The sequence below is a fragment of the Rattus norvegicus genome, chromosome 17 (genome assembly GCF_036323735.1).
Source record: "Rattus norvegicus strain BN/NHsdMcwi chromosome 17, GRCr8, whole genome shotgun sequence".
Taxonomy (NCBI): Eukaryota; Metazoa; Chordata; class Mammalia; order Rodentia; family Muridae; genus Rattus; species Rattus norvegicus.
Window position 1 is genome coordinate 29,187,916 of NC_086035.1, and position 15,898 is coordinate 29,203,813.

At 47.1% G+C, this 15,898-nt stretch overlaps 1 protein-coding gene across 13 annotated transcripts in view; it reads right to left on the reverse strand.

The window, feature by feature from the left end:
* Window positions 1–781: 781 nt before the first annotated feature.
* Window positions 782–15,898, reverse strand: part of Cdyl (chromodomain Y-like) — a 221,109-nt gene continuing 205,992 nt past the window's right edge. For 11 of the 13 annotated variants that reach the window (XM_063276581.1, XM_039095879.2, XM_017600600.2 and 8 more), the window contains 4 exons: window positions 14,826–14,998; window positions 9,573–9,783; window positions 2,041–2,184; window positions 782–1,088 (listed from right to left, as the gene is read on the reverse strand). In XM_063276581.1, the coding sequence (XP_063132651.1) occupies window positions 930–1,088; window positions 2,041–2,184; window positions 9,573–9,783; window positions 14,826–14,998 (687 nt within the window). In that variant the 3' untranslated portion in view covers window positions 782–929. Of the gene's footprint in view, window positions 1,089–2,040; window positions 2,185–9,572; window positions 9,784–14,825; window positions 14,999–15,898 lie in introns of those variants that run through there. The other 2 variants (NM_001014145.1, XM_063276583.1) reach the window with 2 other exon arrangements.

Genomic DNA, 15,898 nt, shown 5'->3' on the forward strand with positions numbered 1-15,898 from the left:
AATAGTGTGCCAAGAGAATTTTAAATTAAATAAAATATATTCTAAGTGAGCCTAAAAATTACACTTTATAAACATAAAAAATACTTTTGGTGTAATAACATCAGTCACATCTGCAGAGAGACAAAGAAAACTATGCAAAGTAGTATTTCTCACCCAGCCACAAGAAGTACTTATGTAGTTATTTTTCAAAAGGGCCAGAAAAACCATTTAAACCACTAACGCTAATTCATAACTTAGTTGTGGAGTGACTCACAGACACTGGACCACCCGCTTTCCTCTAGACACTCTAGGCTCTTCCTGGTGGCTGGGTAAGAACCGTAAGAAAGTTCGAGTCGGTGGGCGTCTCAGCACAAACCCACAACCCTGTGGGATTTTCCATCGGTGATGCTTTTTCCTGCAAGATTGGTCTTAATTTTGATCAGAACTGTTTCCAGCATTGAGGTACTTGCCCCTCCCCCTCCCCCCTAGAGGCAGGAACGTGTTTGAAACATTTCTACATGTTTCAGTAGAGGGAGGGGACAATGATGGCTAGTATTCTTTAGGGTCTATGATCTAGATTAAAAAAAAAAAAAGAGTAAAACAAACATTATTCCAAACTCTTCTGTCACCCCAAATGAAAACATAATTCCTTTTAAAAACAAAAAAACAAAACAAAACAAAACAAAAAAAAATCCACAACTAGCTTACAAGAAAATTAGAGCTTCCAGGAGCAGCCTAGTGCTCAATTACATTTTTATACTTGTGTATACATGAGTATAAAATAAAGACGCTTAGACAAAGAAGCCTTGTAGTTATTTTAAAGTTACAGTACTTAAAAACGCGTCGGCAATAAATAGCCTGGATGTTCCCAGGTCTGCCTCCAAACACAAGCTACTGTTAAGAACGACCGTAGCAAGTGGGAGTCGCTGGTGTCCTGCTCAGCCTGCCAATCAGAACTCATCGATTTTCCTCTGTAAGTACTTTAACATGGAGTCCATGCCCTGGGCCGAGCCCCAGATCTTCTTCAGTGCGTCACACTCTCTCTCATTGGCCTGCTCCAACTCCATCTTCATATTGCAGCGCACCAGGGCTTTGGATTCCTCCAGGACCTGTGGCAGTGACGAACCGTTAGTCAGGGCCGGTCGTTTACAGCACTAAAGCTTTGCTCACGTGCACGAGAGCAACCGTTAAATCCTTACGTGCCTGTAACTATTACAGTTTAGCACAGTTAGCCCTGCGTACCCGAGTTCCACATCCCTGGGACTCAATCAACCCTGACTGGACGTATTCGGAAGAACCAATAACATTCATGCTAAATATGCAGACTTTACTTTCCATCTCAAAACTGCAGCACTGTATTGCACCAGAGTCACGTGCAGAGATGACCTGAAGTGCACGCAGGTTCATGTCGACCATGGCAGGCCATGTTGTGTGAGGGATTTCAGCACCTGGGGACACCGCTTTCCGTGGTGGAGGGGCGGACGGTGGGAACAGAGGGGTGTCAGGATATTTAACACTGGATACTGAAACTTGAAACGGCTCAAGCTATTTGTGTGAGATGGGTTACACAGACCCACAGCTACCACTGAACCAGCCATGGATGCACCATTACTGATGTGGGGCGGCATGAAACCAGAGTGGATATCCACTCGACAGTGGGCAGAGGCTCGATGAAAATCCCCAGAGTGCTTTTGGAATGTAATTTCTAAACAAAACAGCTTAATTCTAACGATAATGGTTGTCTGTATATCTGCACAAGTTTAGGAGAGAGTTGACTTGATAAGACACCTCACACATTGTGTCATTAGATGCAGGGAAGACTCACTGAGACCTCAGCCTTGTCCTAAGTGCACCTAAGCACATGACTGCATGAAAGGACTCTGCAGATGGTCGGAAATGGTTAGCACTGTGGCCCTGCAAAGGATATGTCGCCCTGGTGAACATTTCCACAAGGAAGACCAGGTGAGCACATCTGGAACATGCTACCAGTCTAATCTCTGTGGGGGGAAAAGGTTTCCACTCCCCATTTAAAACAAAACAAAACAAGATACTCTGACGTACAATTGGGTTACATGAGGCCAGCTCCTTGATTCGAACCATGACTTCCTGCGTGAAGGTTCCTGGCCAAAACACCTGGGAGACCAGGCCCTTGCCGCACGCCTCCTGTGCCGTCAACTTCCTCCCACTGAGTAGCATCTCATTTGCCTAAGAGGAAAAAGAGTTGACATGCCGTGAGATCCAGTGGATGAGTGGAGACCAGACCTTGGAAACTCAACCCTCAGAGACACAAGCTGAGCATGGAGTTCTGAAACTGTCAGAATCTACCTCGAATTCTCTAGTGGTCACACACCACAGACATACCACGACCAAGGGGGTGGATGGAATTAACGCCATGGACCAGTTTTTAAAAAAAAAAAAAAAAAAACCCAAGAAAAATGCTTGCTTCATGACGTAATTCAGATTCACATGTAGTTGGACGCAATCCAAATTAGAGGCTGTTTTGTGGTAAGTTTGAGGTTGCTGGTGTAACTTCCTCTTCATAAGAGGTTCTTCTCCCCACATGAGTGAACTCATTTAGAACATAACCAGTATCTGAGCCATTAACAAGAGTAGATAATTTGTGTTCTAAAGGAACTAAACCCCACATAAAACTATGTATTTTCTACAAATGTTCTAAAGATAGTGGCACGTCACTGCTGAAGGGGTCACGCCTTAGAAGCCATACTTCTGTCAGATAGGAACTATCCAGGAGAGAGGGTCTGAGTTACCTCATGGTTTACTGGAGAAAACTAATCTAACTTTGCTTTTAAAGATGTCAGAGGGATATACTGGATGAGGCCAAGTTCAAGTCCTGGCATAAGGTGTACAGATGTCCCATCGCTAATGCCAACTGAGGCAGGCTATGACAGAAAGGATTTGCCCAACAGATTCTACAGTAGCTGACATGACCATGACCAACTGTGGTTTGCCTTGTGTAGATAAATCTTGCCGAGACCCCAATGGTCCTTACGACCTGGTCATAAGCTTCTCAGCCTAGGTAAATACATCAGATGACCCTGATGAGGCAAAACATGAAGAGATCCTACAGTGACCAAATACGACTGGTAGATCACACTGAGTAGTTGAGTCTTGCACAGAGCAAACAATATGCACTGGAGATCAAGTGTGGCAATGGACTTGCTGCCATTCTACCAAGGCAGATATTGTAAACAGAGGTGCCCGTGTTCGTGTGCGTGCGTGCCTGTTCACGTGCGCACGCACGAGTATATCATCTAAAGTGTACCAGGCAGCCCCTCCCCGCTGCTGTCGGAAGCGTTCCAGAGCACCTGGGATGTGCTTCCTTGGCCTGTTTCTTTAGCGATGACACCACCACTCGCTCATATGAGTTAAGTGTGTCCTTAGGACAGCAGATTCTGATGAACTTGCCAGGCCCAGCAGGGCTGTCTGAGCATTTCTTCCTGGGCTCTCCTATGGCCTCCATCTGTCCCCAGTCATTCCCTCTTCTCCACTCTTGAGACACAGAGGAGACTGGCACTGACACGACTCCCGCTCCAGCTTCCTAACACACCCACTTCCTGCCTTCTGGATGGCAGCTCCCAGTTCTCAGTATGGCTTTCTTCCTTTCAGTATCTCTTTTCTTTGTGCTGCCTGTTTGGGCCAATCACAACTGCCCTTGCTCTGCCCTACACACTGTCACGGCAGGTCATCTCCCGTCTCCTGGCCTGCCTGGCTCCACATCCATCTGTTAACAACAGTCTTTTATGGTTTGTGTTTTGCTTCCATTTCACAAGGTTGGGATGTGTAGGACAATGGAAGGGATTTTAAAGTTCATCCACGATGTCAGAGGCAGGGCTGATTCAAGGCTACTAATGCACCCCACTTAAACTTAAAGGCAGTGAGTCCATTTAAGATAGGGGTTGAAGAACTAAGAAATCACAATAACCCACAACCCAAATCCAACCACCAACAAACAAAAACCCATTAAGAAAAACCATTTCCTTGGGTAGAATAAATAGACAAGCCCTGCCCTGCCAATCTGCAGTGGTCTTAAGATGGCAAGTTTTAGATGACAGCTCTTGTGGGTGAATGTGGGGTCTGAAATCAGTCCTTGGCTTGGTGCACCTTCCTCTACACACACACACACACACACACACACACACACACACACACACACACACACACACACACAGATGGGGGTCAGTGTTTAAGCCTGGGCCCTTTCTGTTTCCCGTAGCAAAGGCTACCTAAAGTGTCAACTACCGGACTGCCCCTGAAGGCTCCCTGAGCTCAGTGTGTGGATTCTTACAACGGGACAGTGTTAGGGTGCAGGGTGCAGCGGGTCCTGTGGATATCTGCTGTGGGTTGGGGGATGGTGGACTACCCACCAGCAGCTATGCAGGCCAGTGTCTGGCCCCTGTGGGACACAGTTTGTCCCACTGCACACCGTTTTCTCTTGATAGTGGTATGCCCTCAGGAAACCCTGCAGACAGAATTTGCATACCCCAAGTAGGGAAGCCAAACTTGTCACACCCAAGCTTGCCCACGGCTCTGAAAATTCATACACACCAAAATGCCACCAAAGGAAGTACATCCTGTTAGCAGTCACAGTATAGGACCTCAACAGCACTCAGTCACTTGCTGCCTAGGCTTAGCCCAAATACTCTGCTCACAAGGTAGAAAGTTACACCGGGTGTGGCAGGCTCTGAAGCAGCGCTTCACCAGATTCTGGGGGACATCCCGGATTCGGAGACTGTCTGGGGTGACTGGAGGATGAGAAGTGGCAACACTGACTTATACTGACCAGCATCTCTTAGAGACGTCTCTAGCCATGGCTATATGTTAAATGTGGCCACAGCTGAGAATAGCTATACCATAGGATTCCAAGTTGAAACAAGGAGCAAATACCACTCTGGACTTATCTACCAAGGAAACTACAGCACAGGCGTAAGGACTGGCCTCAAGCCATCTGGGAAAACTTCCAAGGCTAGTGAACTCCTTATACTTTAAAATTATATTTATTTGGTGAGAGAGAGAGAGAGAGAGAGAGAGAGAGAGAGAGAGAGAGAGAGAGAGAATGAGCACCAGAGAGCATGCATGCTGCAATGTATTTCTCGAGAGCAGGGGACAACCTCAGGAGTTGGTCTTTTTCTTCCGCCATGTCCATCTAAGGACAGCTCTCAGGCGTACCCGCTGAGCCATCTCAACGGCCCAGAGCTAGTGAATCCTTGAGATCTCCACATGGACAGCATTTAGCTCAAGGGCTCTAAAGCCGCAGCTGCTGAGTGCTGTGTGCCTGTCCGAGACTGCTTGATACTTCCTTCAGATGCTTCATGTGCAACCTTTATCCGCCACGCAAAGCATTTGTCTACACAGGGAGGGTACACTGCCAGATTTTTCAAAGTAGGTAGGTGACAGGATTCTTTATTGCCAGAATTAGAATAATTATTGTCAAATAATCTATTTTAGTATCAGTTCACAGTGAACCTAAAATTGATTTTATCGATAACGAATGACCTGTGATTGTTAATCTTGATAGGATTTAAAGTCACCATGGAAACAAATGTCTACGAGGGATTTGCTAGTTTCCATCAAGCATAGTCAGAAGATCCACCTTAAATGTGGGTAACACTACTCTCGGGGATGGGACTCTGCAGTGAATAAAATCAAGAAGCGGAGTTGAACAGAACATTTCTTCTCAATGTGACTTAAGCCCCCGCTGCCATGATGCCCCAACTGCAACCTGAAACAAACCCTTCCTCAAGTTATTTTGTCAGGTATTTTGTTCCAGTGACCAGTGGGATCAGGACTGGTTCTATTTCTGTGACAACACTGACCATGTGGCTAGACTTCGGGCTAGGAACCCCTAGAACACTTAGTAACTCTGGTAGAGTTTGGAAGACCAGAGTGTTGAGAGAGAAGTGGGACCATGGAGGTCTGGCTCCCGGTGTCAACAGGGAGCCGGGTGAAAGGCCGTTCATGTGACACTCTGGCCAGTGATCTGCATGCATTCACTCACACCCTTGACTGAAGCTCAATCCAGAATGGATTCCTGTTTGCTGGAGGAAATAGCAAGACAGAGCACACTGACGGGTGGCACTGCTCCTGCCCACCGTTCTCATCCAGGTCCACAGTGAGCAAGGAACACCACGGAAAACCCATAGGGTAATGAAGAAAAGGACACGAGTGAGTTTGACGGCAACAGGGAAGGCAGATGCAATAGTTAAAGAAATTAGTGCCCTTAAAGAGAAACCTGGTCCTCTGCAGGAGTGGTGCCCTGAAGGGGAGACCTCACTTTGAACACTAACATCTCAGAAGGTGGATTCATTTGAAAGAAGTCTGAGCCGAGAATGCTGAAGAATGGTCTCCCTGATCAAAAACAACTGCTTACAAAAGTGCTTTCTGTGGGTGCTAAACAGAGGTGAGCATAGAGCCTTGGTTCATAGGGATCCTGCTCAGCCCACTCAGGGCTGGTAGCAGGACTTGGTAGCATTGTCTCTATAGTACCTGACTCTATGATTGGTAGGGTCATCGAGTCTGCTCCATGGCTTCAGGGACACACAGTGTTCAGCAAGATTTGAGCCCATGAAAGGCCACTACATGGACCTGAAGACGAAGTCTCAGTTGTACCAATGATTCTGGGATGCAGGAGATGGCAGGACCAGGAGACTGTATGTGCTGTAGGCAGCAGGGCTTGGGGTTGGGTGGGTGGGGGAGTGGGGTCTGGTAACCCCAATCCTTTCGGAGCCCAGACAATTCCATTATCAGTGCCAGATGACAGATGTGGGGCAGGTACCCCCATCCTTCCCTGTGGGACTTTATCCTGCACTATTACACGCTAGAACTACGCTTTCCTTTTATAGTATAAGAGACTACCTTGGATTTCAGACTACACGGGGACTTTTAAAGTACTGAACTGTTAAAAGACTACACGAAGAGCTGCGGTTGGACTGAGTGCATTTTGCGTATGAGATGGCCATAAGCCACCGCTTAAAATTATAGCTTAAAAGTGATGCTTGCTTGCCAAGTTGACAAGGAAGGAGTGGGCTTAAGACAGCTAATTCCTATTGTCAATGGGATTTAGAGTCACATAAAACAAAGCTCTGGGCAAGTCTGTGAAGTTTTTTAGATTACGTTATCAACGCCAAACGACCCACCTGAGATATGAGCTGCATCTCCATACACTGGGGTCCTAGAGAGGAATGGAACCTGCAACCTTCATTTCTTTCTACTCCCTGAGAGCAGACGCCATGTGGCTAGCTGCCTCCAGTTCCTGCTGCCACAACTGTCCAAGTCTGAGCCAATTAATTCCTTCTATAAAATGTTTTTGCCAGTTATTTTAACCTAGCGACCCGTCAAGTAACTAAAGATCTGTGGAGGCTGCCAGAAGACGTAGGACACCACTAATCTGAGAGCTCTCCCAGGACACAAATTTAGTCCCTGGCAAGTTCCCCAGGGAACAGATTGCCCTCCCTTCTGGGGTGTCTCTAGGGAGGAGACCTCTAAGGAGGACGTGGTCCCAGGCTCAGTGAAGGTGGCAGACCAAGACTGCTGTTGGTAACAAGGGAAAAGGTGCCGTGGAGGTTGTGCTGAGTACTGGGGAGGTCACACTTCAGTCCTGGTGTCTTGGAGCAAGACCGGCCCACTCTCAGCAGCAAAGGATGCCTCTATGAAATGCCCACAAATGCAAGGCGGGCATTGTCATCTATGTGGCAAAGAGGAAGCAAGTCTAGGGTAGGATAATATGGACCTGAAGGCAGAGGTGCGTAGAGGAGAGGAGGGAGGAGTGGAAGGGAGAGAGCGAGACCTGCTGCACTGGGTCCACACTCAAGGGGCACTGAATTGGGTGTGGCTACTAACACTGGCCAGTACTGTTTGCTGTCCATGGTGGGCCTGGCACTGCAGTCACATGACGCAGAGCATCTCTGCAGTGACTCAAAGAGGTCATGTGATTGCTGCTGCTGTGTGACTGTCCTCCTAGTAGATGTGAAAGCTGAGATACTTGCACGGAGTCATTCCCAAGGACACCACGCCGTGACCGTCAGCCTGTGCTAGCCCATAGGTTCTCAGGCTTTATCAGGCTTGGCAGTCTGGAGCGCCAGGGCGATGCACTGGCCGGGACACCTATCACAGCAGAGGATACACAGGGATGGTGCAACCACCGGGGTGTGTGGCGTGTGTGCGTTTGAGGTATAACGAGGAGGTGTTTTCTCACTGACAGTAAGTACTACAAAGGCCTTTCTGCTGCATTTTCAACAGCAAAGAGGCTGTTTAACAAAGTTCACACTTATGGAAACGTCTCAAAGTTCCCCTGCAATACTTCCTAGGTTGCATTCTTGTCGGGCTGCATCTTATAATGACAAAACTCCAAAAAATGACCACTGATTTCCCCTTATTCACTAGACTAGAAATGGTACTGGTCTTGACAGCTTTCAAACTGATGTTCTGTTTTTTTCTGTCATCCAGGAGCCCACTCAGGGTCCTGTCCTCATTTATGTCCTGCTGCCTCTGAGGAACACTGTTCAACAAGCACAGTGTGGGTCTGTCTGGGGCTTTCTTACTGACTGGTGTTCTGTCAGGGGGTCGGAAGTATGGAGGCTATGGCTGTCTCTGCATCTTCTGAGTGTTTGGGGTCCACGTGCCCCGCTCACTGGTTGAGCACTGTAACCCGCTAGGCTTTCCACCACAACCAACAAGAGGAAGCAAACATCTTTGCCCTTCCTCACAATTCTTGGGTGGTTTTGATGGAAACTTCTTATATCTAATCTCTCTTTAGAATCTGTCCTAGGAAGAGGCACTGGGGGATTAAAGAGATGCCTTTTCCTGTGCAAGAGGTGGGGCTCAGAAGCAAGGGAATGGTGGGGCAGAGACAAGTGGTTGTGGTTCCTTCCAAGAAAAAAGTCTGTTGCCCAATCTGGGAATGGTGCAGCTGGCAGGTGGCTGTCAGGTCCTCGGGGAAAGCATTAGTTCTGTCACTGTGTTAATGGGCAGCATTCTTCCTAGGAGGCCCACAGTGACGATGGACCGGAGCAGCCATTCGAGTCAACAGAGCTCCAAGTGTCTGTGTATGTGTGTGGCCAAGGCTGCCTCACAGCTGGACTTCTATCCGGTGTGACCGTCTCAACAGCCTGACACCAGGTACTCACTGTCTAAGACTTGTCCTGCCTGAATTCTGCTTTTGGAGAACCCTCATCCACGACATAGTCTTTGTCTTAGTTCAAATCTGCATATGCTTGTCAAAACACAAGCTAAGATATAAACATGAACCAATATAGATGAATTTGTTTAAACAGTTTAAAAAAAAAAAAACCAAAACCATAAAAGTGGGGAAACCTTTGCTTTTCCTGTGCACACTGCCCCGTCTAAGGAACAGGTTTCTCGATGGATAGCGGACACCATGTTAACTATGCAGAGCTGTAAGCTCCTAGGGATTAGTAGTGCACAACAGTACGTAGCTCACAGCACTCCGTGAACTCCGTGTTTGTATGGCTGTATGGGAATCCCCACAGGACGGCATGCTATATACCCCGAGCACAGCAACCGGGCAGACCTCCTCAGGACGCCTTCTAGAACGATTTTGTTTAAATGGTACTCACAGACGCTCCTCCCATAATCTTGGGGAACATAACGGTAGAGCAGCCATCTGGACTCTGTCCGAAGGTGGTATAGGGTGTTTGAAACCAAGCCTTTTCGTTAGCCCAAACCACATCACAAAGAGGCAATATGGATGCTCCTAGTCCAATGGCTGGGCCATTAACAGCTACAATAATAGGCTTCTTAAACTGAATGAAAGTATTCACGAAGTTTCTAAAATAAAAAATAAATGGGGAATTACTGAAAACATTGAATATTTGAGCAGATGAAAAAGTCTATCATGGAACTCAATTTACCAAGATGTAAACTCTATGGAATTCATTAAGAGATGGTCTTTACATAAGGTGCTGTCTGAAGCTGCGGGCCATGGGTTGATCTGCTGTATGCTGTATGTAAGGTTTCAAGGCAGCCTGGCCACCACACAGGGAAAGGAGTTGCCACAAGCTCAGTGCCTGTATTTGGTGCTTGGCCTTTCTAGCCAGTACAACTTATTCCGCAGCCCCAGAAGATCTAGGAGTCCACTCACATTTAAGGACTCAAACCAACCAAGGAGTGATCTTATCCAACTTTGGTTTGACACACGAGAATGTTTGATGTTGAGTAAACAATAGTGGGTTAGGTGTCAGCAAGCATGGGGTCAGTTCTGGTGTGGTATGTGACCAGGGATAGCTGTTATTAGGAGATGACCTGGATTTATCTTGCACTAGACTGAATGGCTTCCACGAGACTAAGATGGGCTGGTTTGAGACACTGCACTGGCAAAGGAGGCGGGTAAGTCCTCAGAGACTTGCAGGTGGACTCCACCAAGTGCTGCAGGATCCCACTGCAGTGTGAACAGAGGACAGCAATGCCCCACGGGGATGTGCCCGTCTAGTAAACCCTGTCAGTGCTAGCTGGGGGCTTGCTTCCAGGTAAGGCTGAAAAGTCACTTTCTGGATGTGAAAGGTTGGTGCCACACCACACTGGGGATGCCTGGCTCCACTTCTCGGAGCTGGCTGTGTGTTCAGAGATGGCTCCTTGATATGACTTAACACAGTAGAACAAAGATGAAAAATAGACTGAAGTCTCGCACGGGCGGAATGAGCCATGACGGGGAGGACCTAGAGCAGGTCACGACTAGATTCTAAACCTGTGCCTACTCTGAGCAGTGCAGAGAGCCAGCGAGCTGCTTTGTACAACAACTCACCAATCGAAAACACTTAGGTGCTGAGCCACCTCTCTGAAAATCATGACACCTAGCAGTTCAGGTTGTCCCTTGTGAGGTGACCAACCAAGGCCTGCAGATTTTAGCAGCTTAGCTTCAGGCTAAGGCCAGCCTACGCAGAAGACATCTAAAGTTTGTGAGATTTCTGACTAGGCAAGACTTAACTCGTTCAAATGAGTGATCTGCACTAAGGCTTAAATGAGGAGGAAGCCGGAGGCACTATTAGAAAGATCACACAGGGTTTGCTATCTGAGGAGAGCCAGGCAACCTTCTGGGCAGGCTCTTGAAACAAGCCTTTAGTGCCTTCTGAGGACTAAGGATCAGTAGCCTCGGTTGGCACTACATGTACAATGTTGCTCCTGACGGCTTTTGGAAAGCTGACTTATAATGGTGGTCTCCAGGACATGGAGCAGGGATTTCTGAAATATGTGTTCTCAGGTACCCAGGATGACTGCCACAGTGCAGGGATGGTAAATTAGTGTGAAAAGAACAATCGTATGCTAAAATAGTTCTACAGAGAAATAATAAAAGGATTTATAATTCATGTAATACTGCTATACCTGTTTACATGCTTGCACAAAAAATATCAGAAGCTGAATGTTACTGCTGCTTGGAACAACTTCAGCTGACCTGATGGCTCTTCGTGGAAGGGGTCAGAATTCCAGTCTGGAACAAACATCTCCCCTTTTCAGTGGGAACTGACCACTCTGATGTGTGAACTTAATATCAGATAAAGACAGGGGCGCACAGGAAATCCCCAAAACTGCACAGCATCCTGTCCAGTAGACACTTCCCAGAGTCCTGCCGGCTTAGTCTAGTGAGCACCAAGTTGAGACACCATGCTCCCTGAGGAGAATGCAGTGACTGCCCTAGAGCCTTAGGCAGAGCCACTGCCAGGGGAAGGAGCTGTGTAAAACTTGGGTTTAAGCCCAACTCCTGATAGGAAGAACATTTACTAATTTAGATAATCTCACACAAGGCTGGGGAGTTGTCTGGGGAAAATGAAGCAACGAGGATCTGGAATTCTTAGCAGCCAGTTTGCTGCCCTTTCTTAGCCGGGTAAAGCAGGACTTAGGGGAGGAGGAGGCCATGCTGGGGGGGTAGAGGTGCCTGCTGGGAAGAGAGTGGCACCTTCAACACGGGTTGCTCCTGTGCTGGTCACAGACCTCAGGAGCAAAGTTGTAAATAAACTCCTGGTCCCTGTGCCATAACGCCAGTGTCCTGGGCATTTTGTTGTAAGGAGTCTAGAACATTACTCTTAGCAGTGGGTCTGATGGTGAAAACAGCCTGTGTCTAATTCAGTCTTCCTCTTGCTCACTTTTACAAACTCATGACAATAAAGTCCCTTTATTTGCCTCGTAAGTTTTATGGGATCTGAGACAAGGGGTATCACACGAACAAACACAGATGAGCCAGAGAAAGGCTAATGGAATCTGGCATGAAATTCATTACCTGACCTGTCAAAGTCTATCAAGAACAATTTCTATCAACAAGAATATATTTGCTTGGGGTTGGGGATTTAGCTCAGTGGTAGAGCACTTGCCTAGGAAGCGCAAGGCCCTGGGTTCGGTCCCCAGCTCCGAAAAAAAAAAAAAAAGAACAAAAAAAAAAAAAAAAAGAATATATTTGCTTAAAGACACAGGTAAGTTTTGCTGAAGCAGGATTTGGCTGTTCATTAAGAACACCAATCCAATTTTATGGTGGACATGGGGAGGCGGGGGAAAAAAATGAACAAAATAAACCTTTAAAATTACTTAGAAGTTCAAGAAATGAGATTATTTCAAATGTCTTGATTTTTTTTCTTTTCTGTTTTCCTAATCCTAACACCACTAGTCTCAGCTGCTGTCCAGAGTAATTTATCACTGGTGGGAGGGAGGGGGGTGACTCACCCCAGGAGGGAGGGGGAAGGGGTGAAGGGGGTAGGGAGGAAGGGAGGAACCTCAGACAGATTCACCAGTGGAGCTCAAGGAAAATGGACCTTAAAAAAGAACTCAAACTTTGAGACACTGCTTGGCACTCTCTCTCTCTCTCTCTCTCTATGTATATAAATCAGGCCGGGGCTACCAGAGCACACGTCTGTGTGGATCCAGTTTGAGCACATGGAAAAATACTCAAAGTTGCTACAAAGTGGAGGATGATTTATATAAAAATGAATCTCAAGCTGATGCCCACTGATCCCAAATGGGAGCTAAGCATGAGGAACATCCACAGTTGTCTGTGTTGGAGCAGAGTCCACTGGCACAACTGTTCCGTGTCATCCTGCTATGTATGCAGCTGTTTCTCAGGTACTGAGGTACTGATCTGTCTGGGACTTAGGCACGTTGAGCAAAAAAAAAATTAAAAAAAAAAAAATCCAAAAAAAGGAAGACTACTACTATATCATAAGCCTCAAGTTATTTAGGAGACCAGAATTAATTTAGAATCACATTAAAATTATATGTTCTCAAAATTCTGAGAAAAAAAAAGCAATTAAGTTATGATTACACTCAGAAAGATGGTCAGCAGTCACAGGCAATCTTCTCACATTGCGACAGGATACTGCCATGGGCACGTTTCACGCCTAACTACGCAATTAAGTTATTAAAAAAACATTAAGTTTTAAGTGAGCTTCTACTTTTGTGTTTAGCATTCACAGCTTTCCTTGGCTGTGTGTAGTCCATGGGTTGGACACACTCGGAACAGATGGTGGGCAGCCTCCTAAATCAGTGTCTATTAATTTTTAAAATGATTAAATGTGTTGTGTAAGGCCAAGGCAATGCCTCATGATTGGAAGGTCTGGTGCCACAGGGCCTGTAGGCAGTATCCGTGAGAACAGTATCTGTGAGAACAGTTTGGGTGATCTGTCAAAGAGATGCTCTGTCCCTCCCCAGACCCACCAACCCAGAAACACAAACGCATGCCCCCCCTGTCTTGCTGCGTCTCCAGATGGCTTACAGGGGAGCAATGGCTGACTCTCGGTCTTAGCCCCAGTCTGCTACAAGTCAGGAAAGGGAGTAAGGGGGTCATGTGAGGGTACCGTCCTTCTAGAGGGGTGGGCAGGGAAACATGGACGTTCCTGGCTAGCGACTGGCTTTATTCACTGTAACTAAAACCCACCCTGAAGAATGAAGACACCATTACCGACAGCAACAGTGATTAGTAAAGGAGAGGAGCTCTGCTCACAGTGGGATGTGGAGGTGCTAGGGAAGGCTTCTGAACCAGGAGAAACCAGAGGAAATGGGGGTGCCTCCAGCTTGTAAGATTACAGGGAGCTGCCAAGTAACAGAACCAAAACTAAGTCTCGTTACTTGTATGTATGTATTTTAAAATTCTTAAATTGAGAATGGCATGTTGATTAAAACTAAAAACACGCTGTAGACTTGAAAACTGTTAAGAAAGTGGACTTCAAGCTGGGCATGTAGTGGCCTGGATGGATATAACCCCAGAACTTGGAAGGCTGAGACAGGAGGATCCCAAGTTCAAGGCCTGACTGTCTATGCAGCAAGACCTTGTCTCAAAAGAAAAGGAAAGGTTTTTCAATGTTCTCACCACAATGCAAGAGACAACTCAAATGACTCAGCCACTTTAGAAGGTCCATGTCTCAAAAATACAGTTTTTATCATCATTTAAAAAATTAAAAATATATATATTTAGGGAAGGCTGAGAACACATGCAAATAGTCTGTTTTCTAGGAAAGTTAAGGAAATGGGGCTTCTAACTGCATCGTTTACTTCTCTGCCTGGTTGGAAGGAGTTTGGGTTGAACAAACAAGAAGATGCTTTATTCACACACACCTCCCAATCAGGTGCCACACCTACCGTGTGACCTCACGGGACTGTCACAAAGCCTGGACAACTCAAGAGGGCAGCAATCCGTGTGTTACTGTCTGGAGACAATACACAGCACAGACACACAGGCTGAACCATCACAATGGTCCCCCAATGCCCACGCGTAGGCCAGCCTGATTTCTGTGACAGTGTTTATTAACTAATCCTGCTACCACCAGGGTCTTTCAGAGACTGGTAACCTGCCGCTCCCCAGTGCTCAGTTCAGAGCCCCCACCTGTACATACCTGATAGCTTCTGCCATTTTAGTGCTTTCTCTCTTTCGGTCATCTGTGAGGCGTCGTATAAAATAAATAAAGTCCAGACCACAACAGAAGACGCTGCCCACAGCGCTGAGCAGCACCAGCTTGCTGTCGTCGGCCGCGGCTGTGCTCAGGGCGCTCTGCACTTCCTTCATCACCTGCAAGTCACCACAGGGGCAAGTGGTCAAGAGCACTCTGCGCACAGAACCCCACGAAGCGCTTTTAAAGGGACAGTTTAGGTCTGAGAGAAATGCACATGTGGTTCACCCCACCCACCATGGCTGTAAATCCTCTGCCTGCTTTTTATGTTCTACAACCAGGGCCTATGGTTCGGGGTTAGCAAAGGCATGTGAATCTAAAGCGTCTGGCTGGTCTACACCTACTGCGGCTCTCAGCAGACAAGGCAAGGCACACGGCTGCTCCTGGAATTTCTAATTTGGACAGCAGGTGGCACATTCAGCCAGTTTCAAGAAATGAGTTCAGTTCTAGGGTTCTAGAGTTTTTGGCTGTTTTTCTTAGCAACGTAACACTATGGGGACAGAAGTCTAAATCATTTGCTGTGAGAGCGAGCCCAGTAGGGGTGCACCAGCACTGGAGGGCACACCACTTGAAATGACCTTCAAGAAGCAGCGAAGGTGCCCTGCAGTCTTAAAGTGGACCAAGGACTGGCCAGATCCCCATCTGCCTAGGATGTGCACAATGGCAAAGGAGCAACCCCATGAACTGCAAACTCGGGGGAGGTGCAATGCGAATTCAAAGGCGCTGGACTCTAGAGCCTTCTCAGAATCGGTTTCCAAACTCTGTGAATTCATTGCCCAGGGTCGCTGGAAGCTCCCTTACTTAAGTACTTACTGACAAGGACATGAGCTGCTACAGTGTTGATGGCACCTGGTCAGTGGGATGCTGGTCAGAGTCTTTAAAGGGGCTGAGACCCAGGGCACTTGGTCTAGATAAAGAACCCATGAGGTTCTGATGAAACTTTACCTAAACCAGAGTCCATGCACACACATTTCTATGTGACTCCAGAGAGGCCCCAGGTTGCTGCCCTATGCCCTACA